Source organism: Gymnogyps californianus, chromosome 7 (assembly GCF_018139145.2).
Source record: "Gymnogyps californianus isolate 813 chromosome 7, ASM1813914v2, whole genome shotgun sequence".
NCBI lineage: Eukaryota > Metazoa > Chordata > Aves > Accipitriformes > Cathartidae > Gymnogyps > Gymnogyps californianus.
The window spans coordinates 19,678,460-19,702,544 of NC_059477.1; the positions used below are offsets into that span (position 1 = coordinate 19,678,460).

Consider the following 24,085-nt stretch of genomic DNA (forward strand, 5'->3'; position numbering starts at 1 on the left):
ACTAATTTCATCTTTCTAATATATCTAAAGAAACACAGAAAATTTAAGGTCATGTAGCCCATGCTAATTTCGAGGAATCTTGTTTATCCTATAACCCTTTACTTTTACATAACATTGAAGTCACAATACGGATGTGTATTTTGAAGTAATTGTGTTGGTGGTCCCTTCATGCTTTCTGAACATCTAACAGTTAGCTAAGCAAACACACGTGACTGATTAAAAGAAGAAAGGGAACTATTTTTACAGGGACCATTAAACTTTAACTGCCATCTGGCAGGGAATGATTAGAGAAGATCAAAATTAAGGCAGTCAACACAAATACTGTGTGGATACCTCAGGGAATTAATGTGGATAGAAGACGGTGGACTTGTGGCTATGTTAAGAGACAGACAGAGAAGGAAGTGGTGAACACATCCTTTATGACTGCTGCCCTAATGGCCACATTCATAGCAACAGGAGCAGAGAAAGAAGAAATCAAGAACACCTGGGAATAATCAGACGCTTGCTGTCATAAAAAAGAAAGTTAAAGCATTATACAAAAGCCACACCATTCTTGTTCCCCAACAAGCCAGGAAGGAAATTTTTATTGTGGAGGTGTGTTGAAGTTGGCAGGTAGTTAATATTCAAATTAGCCTACTATCTTTACACAGGCATTTTAAATAGGGTGTGTAATAAATCTTTTAATTGAATGACCTTACGGAACATGGACCTGTGGTTGATCTAACTGAACACTGGATGTCACTATTTATACACACTATTAGTCATTTTAGAGGCATTAAAAACACAATCCAGCCATGAATAGGAACAATCCAGCCATGGCTTTTTCAAATTAGCTATCTTTAATTATCGGTGTTCTTGAGATAGCAGTTTCAATGAGCCAAAGCTTCCAAGCTGCCTAAACAAACACAGGTAGCTTTTTACAACTACTCCACTGCCTGGCCTGGCTATGCTGCTGTTAGGTGCTCCCTAACAAGAGTACCACGGCTGACTTCATATTTTATGGGAAAGATTTGAGGTTTGCATAGAGAGATAATGGACTGGCTCCTCACTGCAACATCTCCAGCTGAGACTCTTACCAGGCAGCCAGATTTTTGTCTTATAACTCTGCCGTTGTGACTGGTAAGGAACAATCGAAATACAGCTCACTCAAAACCGCAACAGCCCCGACATGAGGCAGCTGCTGGTCTGACTGTGCTGGAGTAGAACCTTCTTTTCACCCTTCAAGAGCTATTGGGGTGGAAAACCCCTGGTCCCTCAAGCATCAGCCCTGAGGTTTTTCGTTCCATGGCACTAATAACATACAGCTCTTCTGCCACTCTGCTCACCTTCCCTGAGGGAGAGATGATTCCCAAGGAATAAAATTATTATGAGGGAGTACTTTTAGGAGCCAGGGGAAGGAAAAATGGGGGGGGGGGGGGGGCCGGGAAGAGTGTCTCTGAGTCCAAGTGGTATGGAAAACAAATCAGTGCTAACAGTCCAGAAGGTCAGGTTAGCTGCCAAAAAGACTAAGGACAGAAGACAGGTGAGAGGAGGTAAAGATTAGGAACAACTGATACAGTAATGTACTGTGAAATGAGACTGGTTATCTTTGTTTCTTGAGCTCAACACAGTACTTTGAAGTTTGACTTTTCAATAGCATAGGAGAAGCACATTAAGTATGCTTCAAAGCCTATGAAATCTTGTCAACTGTACCCAATTTCATAAACTTATGCTAAACAACAACAAAAAAAAGATCAGAAATGTACACATTTCTACTCTGAAATGTACAGTCAATACAAATGTTTGGTAATTTTAGACCTTGATTCTCAACAGAATTTTCCAATATATTCATGTGTCTACTTGTCACTCTGCATCCTTGAAAATGCTAGGACCTTTAAAAATTGGACCCTTCTGCACATTCTTAAATTCAGTATTCTTTCAGGGAGATGTAAAATATAATTCAAAACAGCCTTAGGTGCTTTGCTAGTAAAGAAAACAACTGAGAACACCTCTCATGATTTGCAAAAATATATTTCTATGCAGGACATGTGAACATGGTCTTTCCTAGTGCTATACTGCAAGCGTACTACTGTAAAAACACTATGAGTGTCGAGGGGGTTGTGTTTTTTGGTTTCTTTTCCACAGATCCTGGCTGGATGGCGAATTATCTAAAAGTCAGTAATTCTGACTGGAAATGTATGGCTGGAAATTATCTGCCCTGAATCTTATTTTATTCCAAATATTGTTTTTGGAGAAATATTCTGAGCAAAATATTCTTTTGCTTAACTACAAAATTATATTTTAAATTTGAGCATGGTGGGCTGTCCAGGTGAGGCTCATGAACAGGTTTTCCTCTTTCTGAAGCCATTTCTAGCCTTATACGGTACAGAGTAATTCTGCTAACACAAGTAATCTGTTCAGTGGGGCAAAACAGGAGTCAAGTGCAGCTATAATATATTAATATGATACTAATGCTATATGTAGAATATATTGTTATAATATTTATGTATCTTATATAGAGCATTAAATAGAATATTAAGTTTAATAAGCAGTATTAATTTTGCTGTACATATATGCCACTTTACAATCGGGCGGAGGCAGAATATGCCTTATACACAAATCTGTTCAGAATCTGGAAAGGCAAAAGCTGTGGTGCAAAAAGGCACCACACACTGTCATTCTCTCCTCAGAATATACCATAGACACAAAGCAATCAAGGGCCACCTGAAAAAGCAGCGCAGCTCTGGTAAACTTCTGCAGTTTGTTGCCCCAGCTTTGATGCAGAAACCTGTTAAGACTGCTCAGAGCATATAACAGCCTATGGCTCTCTCCTGTTAACAAGGTGCAGAGCATTCATTCTCCACATGCAAAATTCCAAGCACTGAGCCAAACTGAAAGAGAAATACAGTAGACATTTGTTGATTTTTTTTTATAATGCCCAGAAGCATCTACAGATGTGATCCCACGTAATGAAGCATGTGGCCTTAAGCTGGAATTATTTGCAAACAGCAGGATCTCCTGGCAAAAGAGATGGCACTTGCTGTGTTATGAAAGCTGTCCCTCTAAAACCATGTTTGGTTAGCACCTATGCCCTGTTGAAACTGGCATAGATGATTCCGAGTGGGAACAACGCCAGCACGACAGATGGGAGTGAATGCAGGCATGCCAGAGAACCAGTATGTTCATCAAGTCTGAATATTAGGGACAGAGTCCTTTCCAAGAATTTAGAAATGGCAGGCTGTCCAGGGTTTCTGTACTTTAGGTACGGAATATAAGAATATACGATTTTTTTGTAACTATGAGCGAAATTAATTGTAGTAATTTAAAAACAGCTCATCTGAGCCACGCAAAGCATGACAGTAGTCAGGTGAATTAGAATAACTTTTTCTCCGGATTCAGACTGGCACCAGGTCCTAGAGGGCAGAACCTGTGCACCGGAGTCAAAATGATTCCACAGGTTTTCTGCTAAGTGGTTCAGACTGAAGAGCTTTCAGATGATAATGAATATTCTTCATTTATACAGTGCCTTTCAGGCAGTGATCCCAAAGCAATTTGCAAGTGTATGAGAATTTAAACTCATAGTTGGAAGGTACGTCATTTACAATTAGGCAAATGAATCTTGCATGTATTAATGGGCTATAGTCGCATTTCCCCTCCCACCAGGGATTACACACTGGAACTATACTCTCTGCGGAGAGCGTGGAGGAAGACAAAATCCTTCTGCCACAATTCTGGCAGATGCATGTGTACCCTGCTTTTGCTCTTTACCTGGCACAAATACCCATAACAGATCAGTTATCCAAAACACTAATTGAAACTCCAAACAGGAATTAGTAATTCCTACGTTTTTTGAGCACCGAACAGCTACCTTTCCTATTTCTCTTTTCAGATTGTGAACAGCCAAAATATATTGCCCCAAAAGACTTGCCTAGGATCATCTACATGATTCTGAGAAACAAGAAGAACAAAAAATCTAACAAAAATAGCCCAGGTACTATTGTTTAAAAACTAAGAATCTGGGGTTGCAATTACCCCTGCACAAAAAGCTTGTACTTTCAGAAGAGCCCACTAACAAAACATCCCTCCATTTTGGGCTTCTTCAACTTCAGCAACCAAAATTTATAGACGCTTTTGGAAACACTGGCTCTAATATGGCCAAAGTCTTGGCTGTCTGTGCTGTTCTCTGGATCTGTTTTATCAGAAAGTATGTATCATATGAAAGAGCTTAAAATTGGGTTGCTGACGTTGTGTTCTAACCAGTGCAGCTAATAGTGTCAACTTACAGCTGAACTTTATTTTCTGTTAAAGAGGTGTTTAATACTATTAGTAGGAATGAAAAGCATTGCTGAATTTATTTTCATTTAATCCAGTGATATTCTGTAAACTAGAAATCTAATCTAGAAAACTGCCTGACCATTTCAGGTATCAGCTGTTTTTTGCAACACAGTCTTGGGAAATACATGAGTCATCTGAGTAAGACACCTTAGTTAAGGGAGTTTCTGTTCTAAAGTAATACATGAAGATGTACTTTCATTCCAAAGGTTCTGAATTTTCTGTGTATTTATAATAATTACTTTGATTAAACATCAGTGTATTGTTTTATTACTGCTTTCCCTCAAAAATCAGTTTCCAAAAAATACTGGGTAGATACACAATAATGATTTTTAAATACATGAAAGCTCACCCTGAATGTGGCGATCCTGACACACATGGTGTAGTAGATGTGAAGCATAAAGTGAAACTATTCATGAACCTAACATTTTCTTTCACTTTGAGTTATATTGCAAATACAAATAAATATTACATTAAAATGTGGAATCAGAATTTTTTAGACAATTTATAATTTTTGCTGACATATAAAATGAATTTTAAAAATACAGGATCATCTTCCACCTTGTGACATGCTGGGTTTTACAAAAGGGTGGCTGTATTTTTACATATTTACACTGTTGTACAGCATCCTGAAGCTAACCAGCAGAACCTGAATGCTGGACAATAGGGCCTGTTATCCAGAGTGAGAGCAGCTCTACCAGTCTTTTCTGGCAAGGCTCCCTGGAGCCTTGATCTCACTTTCCACCAGAATCCAGTAGCTAGGATGAAGACGAGAACGCCTCTTTTCCATGCTGAATTTCTGCTGTAGCAGAATGGTTTTCCTCTTGACAACATCCCATTTTGATGTATAATGGCTATGGTAGTAGTAGACCCTACGTATATAATCATTGTACCATTTAAAGCAGATGTGAGAGACCCAAAAATGACATGACAAGGATTATCATGCTATTCAATTCAAATTGCATCAATGGTCTCAACAGTATTAGCATACTTTCAGAATCTTGCTAAGTATGAACACGGTATGATATTTGTGGTTAATGCCATCCGTTTCTAGGACTTGGGTGTTAAAATAATCAATGGACTGTTGAGCAGAATGCTCTACAGCCTAAATAAGCCCTACTTTCTAATTGCCTTCAGCTCTCTACTAAAAGGAGCTGTTGAGACTAAACCAAAACTAATTTTAGCAAAAAATAGCTTGGATAAGTACTCTGGGGGACAAAGATCACTCAAGAAACAGATTCTCCCTTTCCCCTGTAAAGGAGGAGTTTACAATGATGAGAAAAAACTTTATCATCTGCTTTCCTATAAAGCATCACTTCCAATCCAGCCAACTTGGCAATTAAAACTCCCAACATTACTTATGTCAAGATTTGCCAACTGCTAATAATCAATATGGTAAACAGGTATAAAGAGTGTGTTACCAAGAGAATTTCTACTTAAAGCAGAGTGTTGTGGTTTGACCCCAGCCAGCAACTAGGCACCACGCAGCTGCTCACCCCTCCTCTCTCCCAGTGGGATGGGGAGGAGGATCAGGAAAAAAAAGTAAAACTCGTGGGTTGAGATAAGAACAGTTTAATAACGAAAGTAAAATAAAATACACTACTAACTAAGAATAATAATATCATAATAGTAATAATAGTAATGAAAAGGAATATACCAAAAAAAAAGAGAGAAATAAAACGCAAGAAAAGACAAGTGATGCACAATGCAATTGCTTACCACCCGCTGACCAATGCCCAAGCAGCGATCCGCCCCTCCTGGCCAACTCCCGCCCATTTATATACTGAGCATGACGTTCTATAGTATGGAATACCCCTTTGGCTAGCTCGGGTCAGCTGCCCTGGCCATGCTCCCTCCCAGCTTCTTGCACACCTGCTTGCTGGCAGAGCATGGGAAACTGAAAAATCCTTGACTTAAGATAAGTGCTACTTAGCAACAACTAAACCATCAGTGTGTTATCAACATCATTCTCACACTAAATCCAAAACACAGCACTGTACCAGCTACTAGGAAGAAAATTAACTCTATCCCAGCCGAAACCAGGACACAGAGCCATCTAATAATGGCTTCACTCCTTCTTCCCAGAGCTAAATTGGTTTAAATATTCTGAAGCATATTAATTCTGCTCTATATACCTTCTTTCCACAAGCCATTGCGCCAGTTATCTGAGAGGACTTACGCAGTCCTGAATGGGAAGATTCAACCACACAGTTGTGAATGAAGACGTAGGAGTGCAAGATAGTCTCCAGACTGAAACACAGCCCAGGCTGTGAAACACACCGAAAAACCTTGACTTTGTAAATCAATATCAATCAATGCCCTGCAAAGTACATCATAAATCTGGAAGTTCTAGAGAGCTAACCCTGAGGTAATAACACCACTTTACGTTTTAAAACATTTCAAAAACATTAGCACGATCTCAGGAGGCCTTTGATCCAATTTCATCCTTTGGGGCTCTTCCAACAATTAACAGTTATTGGAATATATTGGTTTTGCAGACACATCTCCTCTTCAAAACAGTTTTTAAAAAAAGACTAGTGTGAGTGTGTGACATGTTTTGAGTTAATAATCCTCTGCTGGGAGATAAAATTTAACCTGAAGGAATAGGTTTCGATCTAGAAGGAGCACTTTTTATTTAGGCTTTGGACAATGGGATTTCTCCTGACTAGCCAAGATTTCTCCTTCAGCAAATATAGAACAGACATTTATCTTTTATAAGTTATTAATAATAAATATTGAATTCTGACGGGCCCTTTGGTGCAAAGCACTCTGGACACACTCACTTATTCAGCATTGTACAGGATTTTACTTGTTCAACTGAGCCAATCTGCAATTGCCAAAATTCGTCTGTACCTGGAGGAAAACCAACCCGTATCTACCAGGCAGACATGCCAGTTTACAGGTACTGTGCCCAGTTACCTTATTACTCACTTTCTGGCCGGCAAACTGAACAGATATAAGGCTTGATAGATCTCTTCAAGAAGTCACCGGAAAAATGCCATTTGTATGCAACATCTGTTCTGCTGATACTCATGTGTTGTAACAATCAGAGTCTGGTATGTGTAGATACCAATGCATTTCAGGGTTGCAAAGTGAAACTGCATGTCACTGTAGGACTGATCCATTACATGGCGTACCTAGGAAATGAGCTGCTTGGCAGTGAAGATGAAACAGACTGTTGCTTTTCTAAAAATAAGGACAAAATGACTGGGAGAATCTTTATGGTTTCAAGGGAAGTCTTCAGAAGGCTCAGGAAATCTGGGATGATCTTTCTCTTTCCTTTCTGGGAAAGGAGGTGGCCACACTAGTGAACCACAGCCAGTGCTCACTTGCTGTTCTTACTGCCCCGACATAAACCTGGCTCAGCAGCAGGGAGCTGTGGGAGAGAAGTGGACTTCAGGCACCATGTACTGCTCAAACAGCTGCACGGCATCTTCTTTGCCAGAGGCAAAATGGGGAGGAAACCTCCTCTGGCAGCCTTGGCTACTGCCCACATGCAAAACTGGTCCTGTCTGGGAGAGACAGTTGGAAAACCGGGAATCTCTTCTAAGAGATTTTGGGAGTATAAGATAAAATTCCAAGTAAAATAGACTTTCAAAAATGTGGTGAGCAATTAGAAATTACACTGCTCTTTAGTGCACCGATGCACTTCCTTGGGGACCTAGCAGCAGGTCAACCAGATAGGAAACGGTGTGAGATTAACAGAAGACTTCTTTTTATGAATTTCTGCTTGAATTAAACTGAACATGGTCCCCAGAGATCAGTAACTGCTCTTCTAACTCCTCCTGAAAGCAACAGCTGAGTTGCATGTAAAATATAATATCAGCTGTTATGCCTTAAAAGCAACAATAAACAAGCATTTAATGGTGGTTTTGATGTTGTTCAGATCTAACAGCTTGTGAATGCATTTTTTGCAAAACATTCCAGGGTGGGAGTTGTGACAGAAGAGGGCACTTTCTTCGTGACAGAAGAGGGTCTCCATTTAACGCTTTTTTGAATCCATGTGACTTTGCACTGTGCATATACAGGAGTGTAATGTCCACTTTCTTCTCCATTCAGGAGAGCTGTGGGAAGATCCATTTTATGCCTGGAGGTCCACACCACTAGGTTCCCAAGAAGAAAAGGTGTCTCCAACTGCTGTGCTCCTTCCATGAACAAGCGAATTTCTTTGTTGCAAATGGCCTCCTCACTGCTACACTTCTTAAGGGAAGTACACTACTTCATAAATAGTGCACTTTGTATGTTAGTGTACAGCAGCAAGTTACATTTAAGTCATTCCACCAGTACAGCATCCACATTTGCTTTATGGTTTTATTCATGGCGCTGGAAATATTTGTTACCACAATAGCACATAGACTGAAAATTTTTTTGAAGTGAAAAGAAGGGTTTTGCCATTGATACTTCTTACTTAGTGTTTGTCTATGGAAGAAACACTCGACAGGCACTGCAGATCTGCCCATTCACCTCCGTTCCCTAACAATGGGTGTGAGATGTGAAAAGAAAAAAAGGAAAGAAAACAAAAAAGCAGGCAACTTGCAACCTCTTTTGCTGGCCTTTATAGACTCCCTTTTTACTGCTCTATTACCAAGACTCTGGATGCACACCAGAACCAAACCAAGCTTGCTGTTGGGTTTGAGGCAGGGAGCAGAAAGCTGGCAAATTCAAACTGTCCTGTTGTCTCTCACCTTAGGACCTACAACTGAGTGCAACTCCACTGTACCTAAGGATCGGAAGACACTGCATTGTAGGTTATAAAAGCAACATTATCGTTAACATTAGTATGCAGCTATTGAAAGTGCCTATTGATCATGTTTGTTGGTGGGTGTTCAAGTTGCTGATACAGAGTATATCTCAGCTGTGTGGCACCTGTGGTTTAATCAGTGACAGCAACATCAATAGTCCATGCAAGTTTGCAGGAAGCCAGCAGCTAACTCCTAAGAGAATGTGCTATGTTCCCATCCCTAAATATAATGCACGTATCCTCTTACTCGTCCCTTCAGAGACAGCCTGTAGCACACAGACTTTTAGAATTTAAATTTATTTTTATGGCACAGATTGTATCAAATAAAAATTTTGCAACAACTTAAATACATGTTTCCCAGTGTTTTACCCAAAACGTGGATTTTTCTGCATTTTCCTAGTTGACACTAATACTACTAACAGTGGTAAATGACCATTAAAATAATGACCCCCCCATATCAAGTGAAAAACATCAAAGAACATGTAAGGGATTAAAGCGGGAATCTCGGGAACACATGCTCAGCTCAGTAACGACAACCTTGTTTCGATTAAGCTCGACTAAAAAGGATTTCTTCGTTACTTGGGTGTGAACCTGCTCATCATGCAAAAATGACTAACTAAATAGTAGGGACTTTTTGAACACTTCAGGTGTTCTCTGACGCCCCCCCTTTTACAGCCTGTGAATCTTGCCCCTCTGGGACCTGAGGAGTTTCGGGTACGTTTCTGCAGCTTGTGAACGTCCCGCACCCTGACAAAAGTGGCGGTTCCAGTCAGGCACCAGCCTTCCCGCACACGGGCGTTCGCTCTCCCCTTCCTCACCAGGCTGGGGAGGCCTCTCCGCGCCGCCTGCTCCCCGCCAATTATGCGCTGGGGCGGCGCCACGCCTCCTTCCCCTCAGCGGAAGACGCCACAGCTGCGTAAAGCTCTCCCCGTAACGGGCTTTCTCCACACGGCGAACCGCTGCCCCACCGGGGCGAAGCGACCTCACCCGCCCCGCTCCCCTCCCCTCCCCTCCCGCAGGCCCTTAGGGTGCCAGCCCGCACCGCCCCCAAACGCGGGGTTACAGCGGCAGCGAGGCTGCCGGGCTGGGTCTACGGTGCGGTGCGCCGCTCTGGCTAAGGGCCCTAACGGTCACATCAACGGTCCTAGCTGTCGGGCTCGCGGCCCCGCCGAGCGCCACAGCGGGGCCGCCACCGTGTCACCGCCGACGCCTGCAACGCTCGCCCCGCCCCGCCCCGCCCCCCCGGGCTCCCTCCCCGTGGCGAGGCGGGCGCAGCGCGACTGCGGCTGCGCCGGGGCGGGACGAGGCGCCGCGCGCTGTGCGCTCCCCGCCGCTGCCAATAGAGTCGGTACAAAGTGACCTTGGCGCCGCGCCCCGCCCGCTTCCGCCGCGCTGCATCCGGGCGCTCGCCGCCGGCTCCGCCGCGCCTGCGCAGAGACGCCCCAGCCCGTCGGTTCTGAGGTGCGGCAGCCGGAGCGGGTGAGTGGCGGCGCCGCGCCATCCGCCCCCATCGCACCCCCCCCGCCCGCCGCCCCCTCACCCTCTTCCTCTCTCCGCAGAGACACCGGATTGTGGCCCCCGGGACGCCGCCCGCTAAGATGTTCGCTTGCGCCAAGCTCGCCACTTCGCCCTCCCTGGTGAGTGGGGGCGCCCGGGCCCGCGGGGGGCGCCTGGGCTTCCTCGCCGGCCGCGTACCGGGCTGCAGCGGGGACGGCGGCGGTCGCGGGGCGCCCGGGGGTCGGGCGGGCTTCTGAGCTTCACGGCAGGCCCCTAGGACGAGCCCGTACCGAGGGCTGCCCGCCCGAGTGCGAAGGGGTGAGGAGAGGGGGCGAGCTGCGGCAGGGCCGGGTTCTCCTTCCCGCCTCCTTGGCGTGGGCCAGGGCCCTTTGCCAAGGTGAGGGGCCTTCCCACACGAGCGGTGAAGGGGGAGGGCAGCGCAGCGAAAAGCTCTTGGGCCTGCTGCGCTCTGTGCCTTGTTGTAGGTCAAACTCCAGCCTGTTGCTTGTCCTATGCGAGGCCGGGATATTTTGCCCTTGCAGAGACAAGGGACTATCGTGCTTGAAAATGTCCTCTCTAGCCTGCAGAACGTCTCGTTTTTGCTTAGTGCAGGCACAGGTTTCCCCTGCAGGAAGAGCTTTGTGTAAGAGCCGATATGACCTTAGACTGCTGGAAGCCCAAGGACACATGCAGGCCGCTTGTGAAAGAGGATTCATTCATTTATGCCTCACTAGATTTAAAAGTCTAGGTTATGTCTGTGCATTTAACAACTTTGGAATTCATTTTGATGCCTTTTATTTTTTCATTTCAAAACGTATATCATTGCCTGCTGGTCTATCTGGCTTTCTTGTTACTGTTTTGCTCCATTTTCTGTCAGTATAAGGCATGTACAGGTTCATTGAATGAGGTAGCTATTCACAATAACGTCTTCTGAAAACGGTGCTATCAAATTGCATGGCATTATTTGCTTCTGTATCGTTTATTGTATATCCAGCTATGCAAAAATTGCTGTCTTACAGTAGGACAAATGGCTTAGTAGATAATAGCCTTATAATCTTACAGACTATTGTATGGGAACAGCTGTGATCAAATGTTTCTTCTTTTTATAGCTTCTTTCCTCCTCTTGCAGATCCGTGCTGGATCAAGAGTCTTGTACAGACCAATTTCGGCATCTGTGTTGTCTAGGCCAGAGGTCAAGAATGGAGAGGTACCTTATAAACAAAATTCTGTATCTTCCTAAATTACCTGGTGAGCCTAAATGTCCTCAACCTAGAGTTCACTTGTACTAACTCAAATACCTATAGTGTGAAACTTGCTTTAAGTCAAGCACCTAATAATACTTGTTGCTGTCTTGCTGTTTCCCCTGAGAAGTCTTTCACATTTAAAGTTGATTGCTTTCAGGTGGAACAGGTAACATTCTGAAATTTTTAACTTAGTTACAGTCTCATCAGTTGGAAGAGGAACTAGACGTTGGATCTAATACAACTTTTAAAACTGCAGAATAACACTATCAAAGTGGTCAGAAAATGGTTTGTGTTTGAATATAATGCTTTTTCATGTTTTGTTTTCTTAGGGCAACTCAACACTTAATGGGGCCCAAAATACTGTCTCCCGACTAGCACTTAGAGAATTCCAGACTAGTGCTATCAGCAGGGACATTGATACTGCTGCCAAATTTATTGGTGCTGGTGCTGCCACAGTAGGCGTGGCTGGTTCTGGTGCTGGTATTGGAACAGTCTTCGGTAGTCTAATCATTGGTTATGCCAGGTAATCAATCTCTCTCTTATAAAACTCTGGAATTGCATGCAGATGTATCTTGAGACAGCACCCCCAGATAACCTAAGTTGTAGTAAGGATGATGGCACTGTAATAAATTCTGTTAATAATTACTATTAATGATAAACATGGCTAAATAGAATCATAATGAAACTGTAGTATATTCATCAGGATGGCTCTATTGTTAAATTCAGAACTTTGTACACTACCTGGAGAAGAGGCATGAAAGAAATGTGATCATTAGACTTGGTCAATGTTTTGGTCACTGAAGTCCAACGTTTCAGCATTCAGTTCCAGAACTGAATTAAAAATCTAGCCTGGATCTCTTGCCATGTGAGGGCAGAAGTCCTAAAGACAAACTGTATGAAAACTGGTAATAAGTAATGTGAGTTTGTATGCTTTAGACTTCGTAGCCAGGATTGTTGTTTAGAAATGGATGCTTAATTCAGTTTTCTAACACATTCAGCTTTGCATCTTAGAATATCTAATTACTTTATTGAATGAGTAATCATTCCTTCTAGAAATCTGAAGGGAGTGAGGGTAGCAATTTTATAGTAAGGATGAACTTCTTCCAGATAAGTTTACAATGTTCCTGTAGTAGGAATAGTTCACATGGTATCATGGAAGAGCAGAACTGATACAGGCATAAAAAAGGTTTTTTTATGAAACCTTTACCGAAGGTTTCATGTTCTTCATTACTCTTTCAACCAGTTAAGACTTCATTAAGTCTTATTTCTTAATAAAGATTTTTAAGCCCTACTGGAGAGAAGGAAGTTCACTTTCCACTTGAAGAAATATAAGTGTTTTCATTACAAAACTAATGTCTCCTTTTTTGAATTTGGCATGAACATGTCAACAAGAGGTTGTAGAACATTACTTCATGGTATTATGCTGAAGGCTTTTTCTCTCTGCCACACGCTTCTTGGAGGGATAATTCATTGCGTTTTTGCAACAAACTGCTGCGTATTTCTTTTTTTGCTCTAGGTGGTTTCAGTTCCTGTATTTGTCTGAGAGCTACTTAAAATGTTATACGCATAAACTTCCTCGGAATATAGTTCTAATGTCACAGATGTGAAATAAATTTGTAAAGCATAGTGCTGATAGTTCCTGCATGGGAGTATGTAGAGAAGTCAAATTCAAAAGCATATATGAATGTAGTCACAAAAACTGTGCTCATTTGGAAAAGCCATATACAATCTGCATAACCTGAGTCTAGTCTTAATTGCCAACTCATTTGTCTTCAATGAAATCCTTGCTAAAAATTACTTCTGCTTGGATTTATTGGATTTTCCTGTTACAGAATTTGTGGCAAGGAAGTATGAGGTTCTGAATCTGTCAGATGCATTAAACTGTATGGAAAACATCTTAATTGTAAAGTTAAAAAGGTCTTACACCTTCGCTTTCTTTTAGAAATCCTTCTCTGAAGCAGCAGCTGTTCTCATATGCTATCCTGGGATTCGCCCTGTCTGAAGCTATGGGTCTCTTCTGTCTGATGGTTGCTTTCTTGATTCTATTTGCCATGTGAAAGGAGATCTGCCTGTAACATTGGCATTGGAATGTAACTCTGCATTTTATGGGACTCCCAAAATGTTGGTATCATGGAAATTGATGCTGTTTCCAAAGTCATTTCATTAAAGATAACAACTTTAACTGTCAACCTGTTGCCTGCGTTTATTATCTTTCTCACTAGGATATCTGGAAGACAGCGTCTTGTCATTCCGTCACCATGGATTTCTCCTGATAATGACATATTGCATAGGACCCTTCAAACAATGACTTCAAGTCAAACATTTTATTTATTAATATATGGGCATGTGGCTTGTTTGTTAAAATTAATGTGGCATATCTTTGAAAGATCAAAGGATACATAGATTAAATGTGAAAGGCTATACTGCTGACCTTGTTCCTTCACCTATGTTTCAAACTTCTCCAGAGCTGTTTCTGTGCACAATTTGTTTTTTCTCAGGCTAGCTGGCACATAAGGTGTTCTGGCACCTCTTGATAGAAGGAGCTAAACACAAATCCATGAACAGTGCTAGGAAAGTTCTCTTTGCATCAGTTTTCAGTTACACTATAAACTTTGATCACCATGGTAAAAATTTTCCACTTGGTTCTGACCAATGTCCCAGTTGAACTAAACTAATGACTGCTTTAGGTTAGTCCAAGGCGTTTAATTGTGTTATATTGATATTATAATCTTACGTAGTTACTGCATTCTTGGCATCACCTAATAAAAGGGAGAACTTCCAGCGTCCTAATTTTGTAAAGTCAGCCTTGCGTTCTCTCAAATTCTTTTAAAAGCAGTAGGATCAAAGCATTTTTATTAACAAAATATCTGCAGTATCAAGCTTTGCTTCTCGCAGTATCTGTCTTTTAACAATCTAAATGCATTTACGGTTGTCTACACTTACAGCAACATACTGTGTGCTACTACATACTAATGTGGTGGGGGGGTTGATAGCATCGTAAACTTTATTCAGAATATTAAATATTAGGTCTGATCATTCGACAAATATAAGCTGAACTTTGGAAGAACGTGAGCAAGCTTGTTACAAGCTTTGTCATCTTGCTGTTAAATGGGTAATTACTGAATTAAATCTAGGAAACTTTTTCCCGTAAGCTGCCTATCCCTAGGGAAATGGAGAAATGACTAGTGGCTCTCAGATCAGTGCAAGGTGCAGGTAAGACCTTTGTTTTCATCTGAATTCAAATACTAAATTGGTGTTCATAGAGACAGGGTTTAGTGGTGGACTTGGCAGTGTTAGGTTAATGGTTGGACTTCATGGTCTTTTCCAACCTAAATGATTCTATGATTCATGTGGCCTAACTTGGACTTAGCATGAGAAGTTACTTTCCCCATATGTTCTTAGGAGAAAATAGTCATCTTCTCAAAAGGATTAAAAGTTTGTGTAAATACAGAGAGCATCCTTTTATATATGTGAGGTCTAGGAGCGTAGAATATGCAGCATCTTTACTCAGCTCTAGCGCAGTATTAGTAGTGCCTTATATGACTAGGTCTGGAAGTGGTTTTTTTGGGGGGGGAGAGAGGGGTAGGAGGTAAAGCATATTGCAGCTATCTTCCATGTGGTCTATGCTCATGCAGTGTTTATTTTATGAACTTGCTATTGGCCATTCTCATAAGCTATTCTGTTTCATACATACAGTGCATTTGCCCTGGATGAAAGGTAGATAATCATTAGTAGAATTCTAGGCTAGAGCTCATCTGTGTACTGCTGTCCTGGTAGGTGATGAACTTTGTTCTGTTCTTTCAGTACTGTAGAGATCTCTGCAGGCATCTGAGGTGGCAATCCGTGTTTCCTAATACCATGGACTAGCTTAATTCAAGCTTCAGATTTCCATATCACTGGGATTTGGCCAGACAAGGTTCTTCAGGCTTGTCTTGGTCAAGTCTAGTTCCATCTCTGTTAATTGTACTTATCAATTTGTTTGCGTATAAAATGGTTCTGCTGAGTTGTAATTGTGTGTTTGGTGTCAGAAGATCTGGCTAAGCTATTGCTCCATAACCTCAATAAGAAAGCCCCTTGAGTTACCCTGAGTTACTTGAATCAAGTTTGAATAATGATTTCTGGATTTACATCCCGTCTTTTCCCATGTGTTCACCCTGTCAACATGTGTCTTTTTCCCTATGATGAGCCTTGTCTGACACGCAGCAGACATCTTGGGTGACCCTGTATATGCATGTGAAGCCTGTCTATTTTAGTAGTAGCAATCTCCCCAAGCTTGTTACCTTTTAACTCACTCTTAGATTGGTGAGCATGGGCCAAAATTGCTATTTGGTATCAGATCTCGGTGTTAGAGATAAAGACTAATCAAGGACTTTCAAAACATGGCAACAAACCTTCACGCAGGGGATTATCCTCCTTAAAGACAATAAGGGGCTTAGAGTCAATGAGTGATGAGCAGATTTTCACATCTGAATGATCACAGGGCACATTGACTCCCTTTCTCTATTCCTCTATTTTCCCTGTTCTTGCAAAACAGAGCTTAGTTTCAGTGGTTACTTGAGCACTTCAACAGCTTGGTCAATTTGAGTGGTCTTACAAAGACAAAAAATACTCTCAGTTTTCCTAAGATGCTCACAAAAGAGACAACTATAAATGTGTAAAAGATTAAATGTTTTTTAAAAAAACCAAACCAAACCCAACCTCTTTGCAGTGATTGGGCAGCAGTGGATCAAGGGCTCTTGATCTTCTCCATAAGAGTTTACCTCAAGAAATCTTTTTCATAGGTCGGAGAAACTAGATATAAAGTTCCATGAGGTGACACTATAGGCTTCACTTTCCTGAAACCTTTTTCACAGTTTCTTCTGACATGGACTGTGTTGATCTTAGAGATTGTCAACTCGTGAAAATTCATATTGTAGGTTCTCCAGATCCAAAGACTGTGTTCATGTTTCAGTGTTGAAGATGAAGCCAGCTGAAGCAGAGATCTTCATTGTCTCTGAATAACTGTTCTGCCTGCTGTCTCAGTAGATCAGACATCATTCCACCTCTGAAAGTGATGTGCACAACAGTGTTATCTTAATGTATAATGAAGGAGATGCTTATGTTACCAATTATGTTCTTAAGTTATTGCTGCAGGTAAAAGTGATTCATCCTTTCCATCCTGCTGCTTTTTTTTCTTTTCCTGCTTTCCCTCTATGGTTTTCGCACCAATTTCAGACTGAAGAAAGGCAAATAACTTGCAGTTTTGTTTTGTTTGTTTGTTTGTTTGTTTTTGTTCAGGTTCAGCTGCCATGTGCTGGTAGAGCTAAACCACTGAAAAATACTTGTTTCCAATACAGGTCTTAGTTGCTCCGTGAAGAAAGAAGATCTCTATTCCTTTCTTTTTGCACTCACATTTGAGCCCTTTGCAACATGCTTACAGTAAGGAATAATTCCACCTTTAAGTAAACGGTGTACTTCTATGCAGTGTTTTTTATACTGCCTTATCTCAGAGAACTTTGCAGAAGTGCTGTACAGTGCCCACCAAAACAATTTACAAGAAATGAAACATACCATATTGTCTTTTGCAAGTTCAGGGAAACTTAGACAAAATGTAATTTACTGGAACTAATACTACTTTTTTAGAAATATTTTTTATTGTTATTCATAGTCTTATACTCTCCGATCAGTCTCAGAACAAGTCAGTTTCAAACGATACACAGCCACAGAATTGAAACTTCATCTGTGATTCAGAGCACATACTAACTAAACTGTGTTGCCATATACGATTATGATATTTTTAAAATTCATCCAAAATGCTTCCGGTTCCTTCTGTGTAAAATTTAGGCGCTTCCCTTCGTTGTACAGTGCTGCAGCATTTTTGATGCAGTGTTAAATAAGGCGAATGTTGAGCAGAACGATGGCTTCAGGCACGCACCTAGCTCCTGCCGCGAGAGTTGCGGTGCGCAGAGAGATGGGGCAGCCAAAGGAATACAGCCAGTACGCGGTTTTGGAGGGCTGATTATTCCAGAAGTCAGATGTGACAAGCGCTGTCCCTGAGCGAAGCCTTGCAGCGGGTTAGTCCGTACCCGCTTTCTGCTGCCTTCCCCTGGCAGCAGCCGCCCGCCCTCCGGCAGAACCAGCCCCAGAGGACGGGCACTGCCTCCTCCGAGCTCCCCGCGCGGCGTGGCCGCACAGATCCGCCCTCAGCAGCCGCGTTACCCAGCCTGCTGGGTCGCGCAGAGGCGCCGTTCGGCTGGGCTCTGCTGGCAGATGCGTTGCCCAGGTGCGGCCAGTGAACTCTTCGGCCGGCCACCTCCGCTCGGGGTGCCTGGCAGGGACAGGGCGGTATTCCTGCTCTGAATACTGGGTAGCAGTGTAACGGCACTAACGGGTACGGTAGTGGCAGCGAGGGGCCGAGCCCGTACGTTCGCCGACGTGAGGGCTGCCGTTAGCACCATACGCTGGTCGCGCGGGAGGAAGCGCCTCGCTCGCCCACCCGCGGGCGGAGCCAGCAGCGCCCGCTCAGCTGCGGCCGCGCCCAGGCGTTCGCCGCTTCCGGCGCACCGTCCCCAACCGCCCCCGCCGACAGGGCCCAATCAGCGGCGCTCGCCGTCCTCCGCCCTGCCCTTCCCCGCCACGTGACCCGCGCCTCCCCGCCGCCCGCGGAGATGTCGGCTGAGCTATCGCGAGAAGTGACGGAAGCCTGTGGGGGACCCGGCCTTTAATGTGCGGTTCGGCCCGCGTTCCCGGGGTGAGTTTGTAAACACGAGTGCGGCGCGGCCCGGCGGCGGCGGCGGCTCCTCCTCCTCCTCCTCCTCCTCCCTCCGCGCTGCGGCGGCGCCCGGGCGGACGAGCGCACCGAGGGCGGAGGGGAGGGAGCGGCCTCGCTCGGCAGTAGGCGGGGGATACCCGGGAGGCAGTAACATGGCGCCGCCGCTCCTCTCCACGGCAGCCCCCTCCCCCACCGCGGCCTGCGGCTCCCGCCGCCCCTAAAGCCGGGGCGGGGCGGGGCGGCCCGGCCGACGCCGCGGAGACCGTTACCCGCCCGGAGGTAGGGGTCCTGGCGGGCGCCCCGAGGGAGCGGGGCGGGGAGGCGAGTGGGTGAAGGGGGCTGCAGCGCCCCGCGCTCCGGAAGCGGGCTGCCCCGCGGGGTTATCGCCGGTACCTGCCCCGGGCCCGGCCCGCGGCGGGGGCGGGGGGTGAAAGGCAGGGGGGAGGGCAGGAGGAAGGGGGCAGCCAGGCCTGGCCTTTCCGCCTCATCTCACATTCAAGGAGGCCTCTCCCTGCATCCATCTTCTGCTCTGAAGGGAGATCTAGGTCCGTACCCGGAGCCGGTGAGGAGGGTGCCGAGAGGGGTACGGGGTGGGGGTGGGGGCGTTGGGGGTGAGGGTAAGAACAGCTTTTCTGCATCAGAGGGAGGTGTTGGCCTGCCTGGCATCTGGCCGTGAACGTGGACCTTCTGGACCAGTTGCCCCATTGACTTTGCCTGTTATTGTGCATTATGCCTCTCGAGTTGTCTTAATAAAGGGTCTCTGAAGGTTTCACGTGAAAAAACACATCACAGACCCTCAAGCAATGATAGCTGCATGATGTTTTGGGCACAAATGTTTTATGCCATGATGCAACTTGATGTTTGGAGTTAGGGGCTATGTGTGCTGCCATGTTGCTTCTGCAGTCTTATTCATTCTACAATCTTTTTGCATCCCTATTCTTGGAGTGAGATTCATGAATATGTTTCCATGTCCCATCCATGCACTCTGTGTCACTCGTTTGCTTTTCGTTATGTTGCTTTCTCCCAGAGATGTTTGTCTTCAAGTAGTGATACTGTCACCTTTTTCCTTGCACTAGAATGAGAAATTCTAATAAAGCTGGAAATTCTGAATCATCTGCTACTTTCCAAATAGTGACTCTGAATATGGCCAAAGTGTATTTTCTCTTCCACCTTTTAATGTTTTTGTTTTCTTCTTGTCATATTGTACTCACGGCAGTGAATGTCATGTCCCAAGCTCTTGCTGAGTGTAAAGCTAGACAAGGTTAATAAAAACAAATGTTCTTGAAGTTAAGGTAATAACACTGCTAGGTCTATGTTAGATGCTAAATTCAGTACTAGCTGATAGGATGAGGAGGACACTTCCTTGTGGTCCTAGTCTTCCATAAGTGTTCTAGACGTGATTTCTTCAGCCTTCCACTGAAACATAAGTTATTGTCTATTAATGGACATCCAGTTGTGGATGTAATTTTAGAGGGACAAACTATAGTCAAGCTAGGTGTTCACTTGAATTCTCTTAGTGTTTGTAATTTTGCATTCCAGAATCAGAGTCAGAAAGTTGTCTTATTAAAAAACAAAACAATAACTTTGTCAGGGACTGCTTGTTATATAATGCATCAAAAAAAAAAAGTGAAATAACAAAAAAACCTTAATGTGTACATGGAGTGAAGCAGCTTTTTTAAAAATCCATTATGAGTTTATGTTTTAATACTGATACTGCATGCTAATACTTAATCAACTAGTTGAGCCTTTGATCTTCACAGTGTAGTTGATATTTCTATCCTGATTTGAATTCTAGAAATATGAACATGTTTGGTATGTCTTTTTCCAGAAACTTCTAGACTATGCAGCATCTGACATAAGGTGCTTTCAAGTCTTAAATTTGATCATACATAATTTTATAAATAATTTTAGTTTTCATGCTACTTCTGTTTTGTGACAAAGTGTTGAGCAGCCTGAAATATGGCATTCTTTTGAATCTTGTTTAATTAAATTTTGGGTGTATCTAGTGCCTAAAATTCCTTTTCTGTCATCAGCTATTCTTTTTCTTCCTTCCACTATTAGTTTAAACTTACAAATACACGTTTTTAGCTTCAAGAAGCTTTACTAACTTTAAAATTTTATGTTATTTCTAATCTCAACATTTTTTTCTGGTTTCTTAAAATAATCTTGCTTTTCTGTATAAAAATAATGCATTAACTGTTTTCAAAGGAGCAAACATGATTCAATACTATTAACTTCTTTTTTGGAATAATAAATATATTTCAAGTTGTCATTGTCCTGCATAACTTAACTACATTTGTTTCAGATCAATAATGTGACTCTAAGGAGGCATTGGATATAGTTAGTGATAGAAATATGAGTCAATATTTAATAATTATGCAATAATTTTTTTTCAAGTTTATGCTATACTGTTTCCAACTTTGTTCTGTGTGAGTTTCAGTTCAGCCTGAGAACTTTTCCCTTAGCTTCAGTTCAGATAGGAGCTTCTCTTCAGTAAGTTACTCCAAGCAATATAGTATGTTTCCCTTTCTAGTTAAATGCCAATGGTCATTTTTATTATTGCTTACAGGAAAGAAAAAGATTATTCTGTTTTAATGAGCAATGGAAGTCCTGTAGTGGGGTATTTATGATACATTTAAAGATTTTTTTTTTAAATTAAATGCTTAATTATTGTATTCAATTTTATACTTCAGGGATGCAATCTGAAAAAATGTAAAAATGAAGTAACTTCTTGTTAAGCTTTTTTTTTTTTTTTAAATTTGTTGAAAGTAGTGTAGCAAAAGGAGATTGGATTTCTAATGTTTGTTAGGTTGATGGGTAATATTAAGATGTTCAGACCTAGATAAATGAGCTGGGGAAGGTAAGTCCTAGTATCTCTATAAGCAAATTATGAAAAGATCAGTGGAATATTAACCCCTGTGTATTTCTTCTCTGAGGTTCATTGGCCTTTCACTTATCTACAAGAGCTGTATTCACACAGCATGAATTTCCAGTAAGTCAAAGAAAGATCAAGGCGCCTCTGAAAAATACTTAAGCCAGGGGGTTGACTTAGGAGCTGCCATATTCAGCCAACAGGACACGTTAGGCCTAAGGACCTTTCTTTATTCCATTAGTGCTCTCCTTTTACCAGAAATGTACCTTCACGTGGAAAAAGCCTGCTCCTTCAGCAAAGCTGAAGTAACTTAATTGCTTTGTTCCTGTACATGTGATTAGCTGTCCAACTGGCTTCCTTGTTCTTATTTGAACTTGTTAAGTCAATCATCCTCACTTCTTGCATCTTTTCTTCTTGTCCACATGCTCTACCCCTTATGGAATCTTAGACAAACCATGGAAGGTATGGAATTAACTTCAGACATCCGTTACAAGCAGTTAACTAATAACATCAGCAAAAAGTGCCCAACATTTGACTTCTTTAAAGAAAAAATCTGAGCATTCTGCTACAGGCATTACATTCTTCCTTATTCTTCCCCAGAACTCTCTGAAACAGATCATGTATCTTCTGGGAAATAGCACAACCATTCTATTAAGCAGTGAAGTGTGAAGAAGGAGCTCCCGTTTTCCTGTTTGCCAGTTTTTGAGGTTTACAACCTTTAAATATTCTGGACTATGGCTTATAGTTTTCTTGCAGAATCTACTGAGCTACTTTCTGGTGATCCCAGTTTCTTTATGAGAAGGAATGTTTTTATTTTTCAAATTTTTCTCCTCCATTCTCTTCATCATTCAGTTTTATTTTTTAGGAATGCTAAATTCAACGGCATTACACAAATACAGTGGACTGTAATGATCAAGTATTAATTACACCACTTTTGCTTCACCTTTCTTCTTTTGCTTTATAGGAAACGGAAAAAATAGCTGTTCCAGTCCCTCCAGGTAAGTGGAGCAATGATTTTTTTCCTTTAAAATACAAATTTCGATTTTATTTATTTATGTTACTTCTTATTAAGTGGTGTATGCTACGTGCTAACTTCTGATTTTTACTGAAAGCAAAACTTGCAAGTCTGCCTCTCTAGAAAATTGTGGAAATAAAGATAGGCTCAAATGTGAGAGGTGATTAAAATTTATGCTGTGCGATGCTGTATGCAAGTATTGAAAGTATAAAATGTGCCCTGTTCATTTTGATTTGTGTTGATTTGTTTGGTTGCATGAGAAAGCCATCTCTCTTAATTCTGAAGTGTTTAAATTTGGAAAACAAAAATAGCTACTTTTGTTTTTTCTCATCTAAAGAAGCATGTCTCTTAAAATTCTTGTATGGAGCCAAGCAAAACACTAAATTCAGCTCTTGAGGTGACCATTAAAAGAATGTTATTCTTTACTGTGGCAAATATATTCAGTCCACCTTACTTTGAAAAAGTATGCACCTCAAGTAGAACTCTTAAAGTTGATAAAAACTTTGAAAAATTTTGACCTTGCCCTTTTATGCTTCAGTTTCCTATTATAAAATGAAGCTTTAAAGTAAAATCTTAAAAATCTTACACTACCTAAAGCAATTACACATTATGATGAGATCTACAGAAAAGCTTACTAAGAGTTAATAATTCTGTTTACAGTAAGGGTTTGTATCTTGCAGTAAAAAGGGGCACAATCCCAGATCAAATGTAAAGAATAAAAGGAAATATTGAGTAGACATGATCAGTCTTGAGGAAATGCAAACATCCGTAGGAAAATACATCACTGATACTGTAACTTAAGCACTTTGTAGTGTATAGACCCAGGGGAGACTTGATGCTGATGGACTGCTATAGTTCTGATTTGTCTCAATAGCCTAATACAGTTTCTGTCCAACTTTCTTTTTTTCCGAACCAGAATGTACAGATGTTTCTTGAGTTGGAGCCACATGCGAGTAGTCAGTCTAGCTGCAAAACTTGGGTTTGCATCACATGTAAGCGGTAGTAGATAAACCAACTATGACTGTATCTGGCAGACTGTCAGATTGTCCTCCATGGATTGTCCAGTTTAGGGGGGTGACACACTTGTGAGAATGTGCATCTCTTCTTGCTTGCTGGCCAGTAGAGGAATGCTGACATTGAAAAGTTTTAAGGGTTTGTTTCGTTTTGTTTTGTTTTTTTAAATGTTTATAGTTGTCTGTCTTTTCTGTGTTCAGTTCAGGCTGTTTTCTTCCATGCTGTTTGTGTCAGCCCTGATGTTACAGGAGGGCAGTCTCTGTATTGCTACAGTGTTTAGAGTAAGTAATTACAGGGTAAGATTGCACAGCCCATGAGCAGGTTAGTGCATAGAGGTCTTCTGGCATACAGCATGCTTTATACAGGTAAAGTGTTCAGAGGCTTTAGCTGCAAGTCTGATGAATCTTTACTAGGTATGTGTGAAGAATGACTTTTCTCAGCAAATTCGGAAAGGTTTTTGCAAGGATTATCAATATGTATACATTTTAAACAGCTATTTAAATGTTTAATAGAAAAAAATTTTTGAAATGAGGTGTCAGTTGTCTTTTCCATGCGCACGTATGTAGGGAATTAAGAGAAAACAGGAGAACCTTTACTGGTGAAATAAGCCAACAAGACATTGCTTAAGTCAGTGTATGAT

General features: G+C 42.2%; 2 protein-coding genes across 7 annotated transcripts in view; both read left to right on the forward strand.

The window, feature by feature from the left end:
* Nucleotides 1-10,450: 10,450 nt before the first annotated feature.
* On the forward strand, nt 10,451-13,982 carry ATP5MC3 (ATP synthase membrane subunit c locus 3). Its single transcript, XM_050899847.1, has 5 exons — nt 10,451-10,531; nt 10,612-10,689; nt 11,679-11,756; nt 12,123-12,316; nt 13,736-13,982. Exons 2-5 carry the CDS (start codon nt 10,651-10,653, stop codon nt 13,848-13,850), a joined length of 426 nt encoding a protein of 141 aa, XP_050755804.1. The 5' UTR covers nt 10,451-10,531; nt 10,612-10,650; the 3' UTR covers nt 13,851-13,982.
* Nucleotides 13,983-18,463: 4,481 nt separating this feature from the next.
* Nucleotides 18,464-24,085, forward strand: part of ATF2 (activating transcription factor 2) — a 52,970-nt gene continuing 47,348 nt past the window's right edge. For 5 of the 6 annotated variants that reach the window (XR_007766738.1, XM_050899856.1, XM_050899859.1 and 2 more), the window contains exons 1-2: nt 18,764-18,823; nt 22,381-22,414. The gene's annotated coding sequence lies outside the window, so the exon portion shown is untranslated. Of the gene's footprint in view, nt 18,524-18,763; nt 18,824-22,380; nt 22,415-24,085 lie in introns of those variants that run through there. The other variant, XM_050899857.1, reaches the window with a different exon arrangement.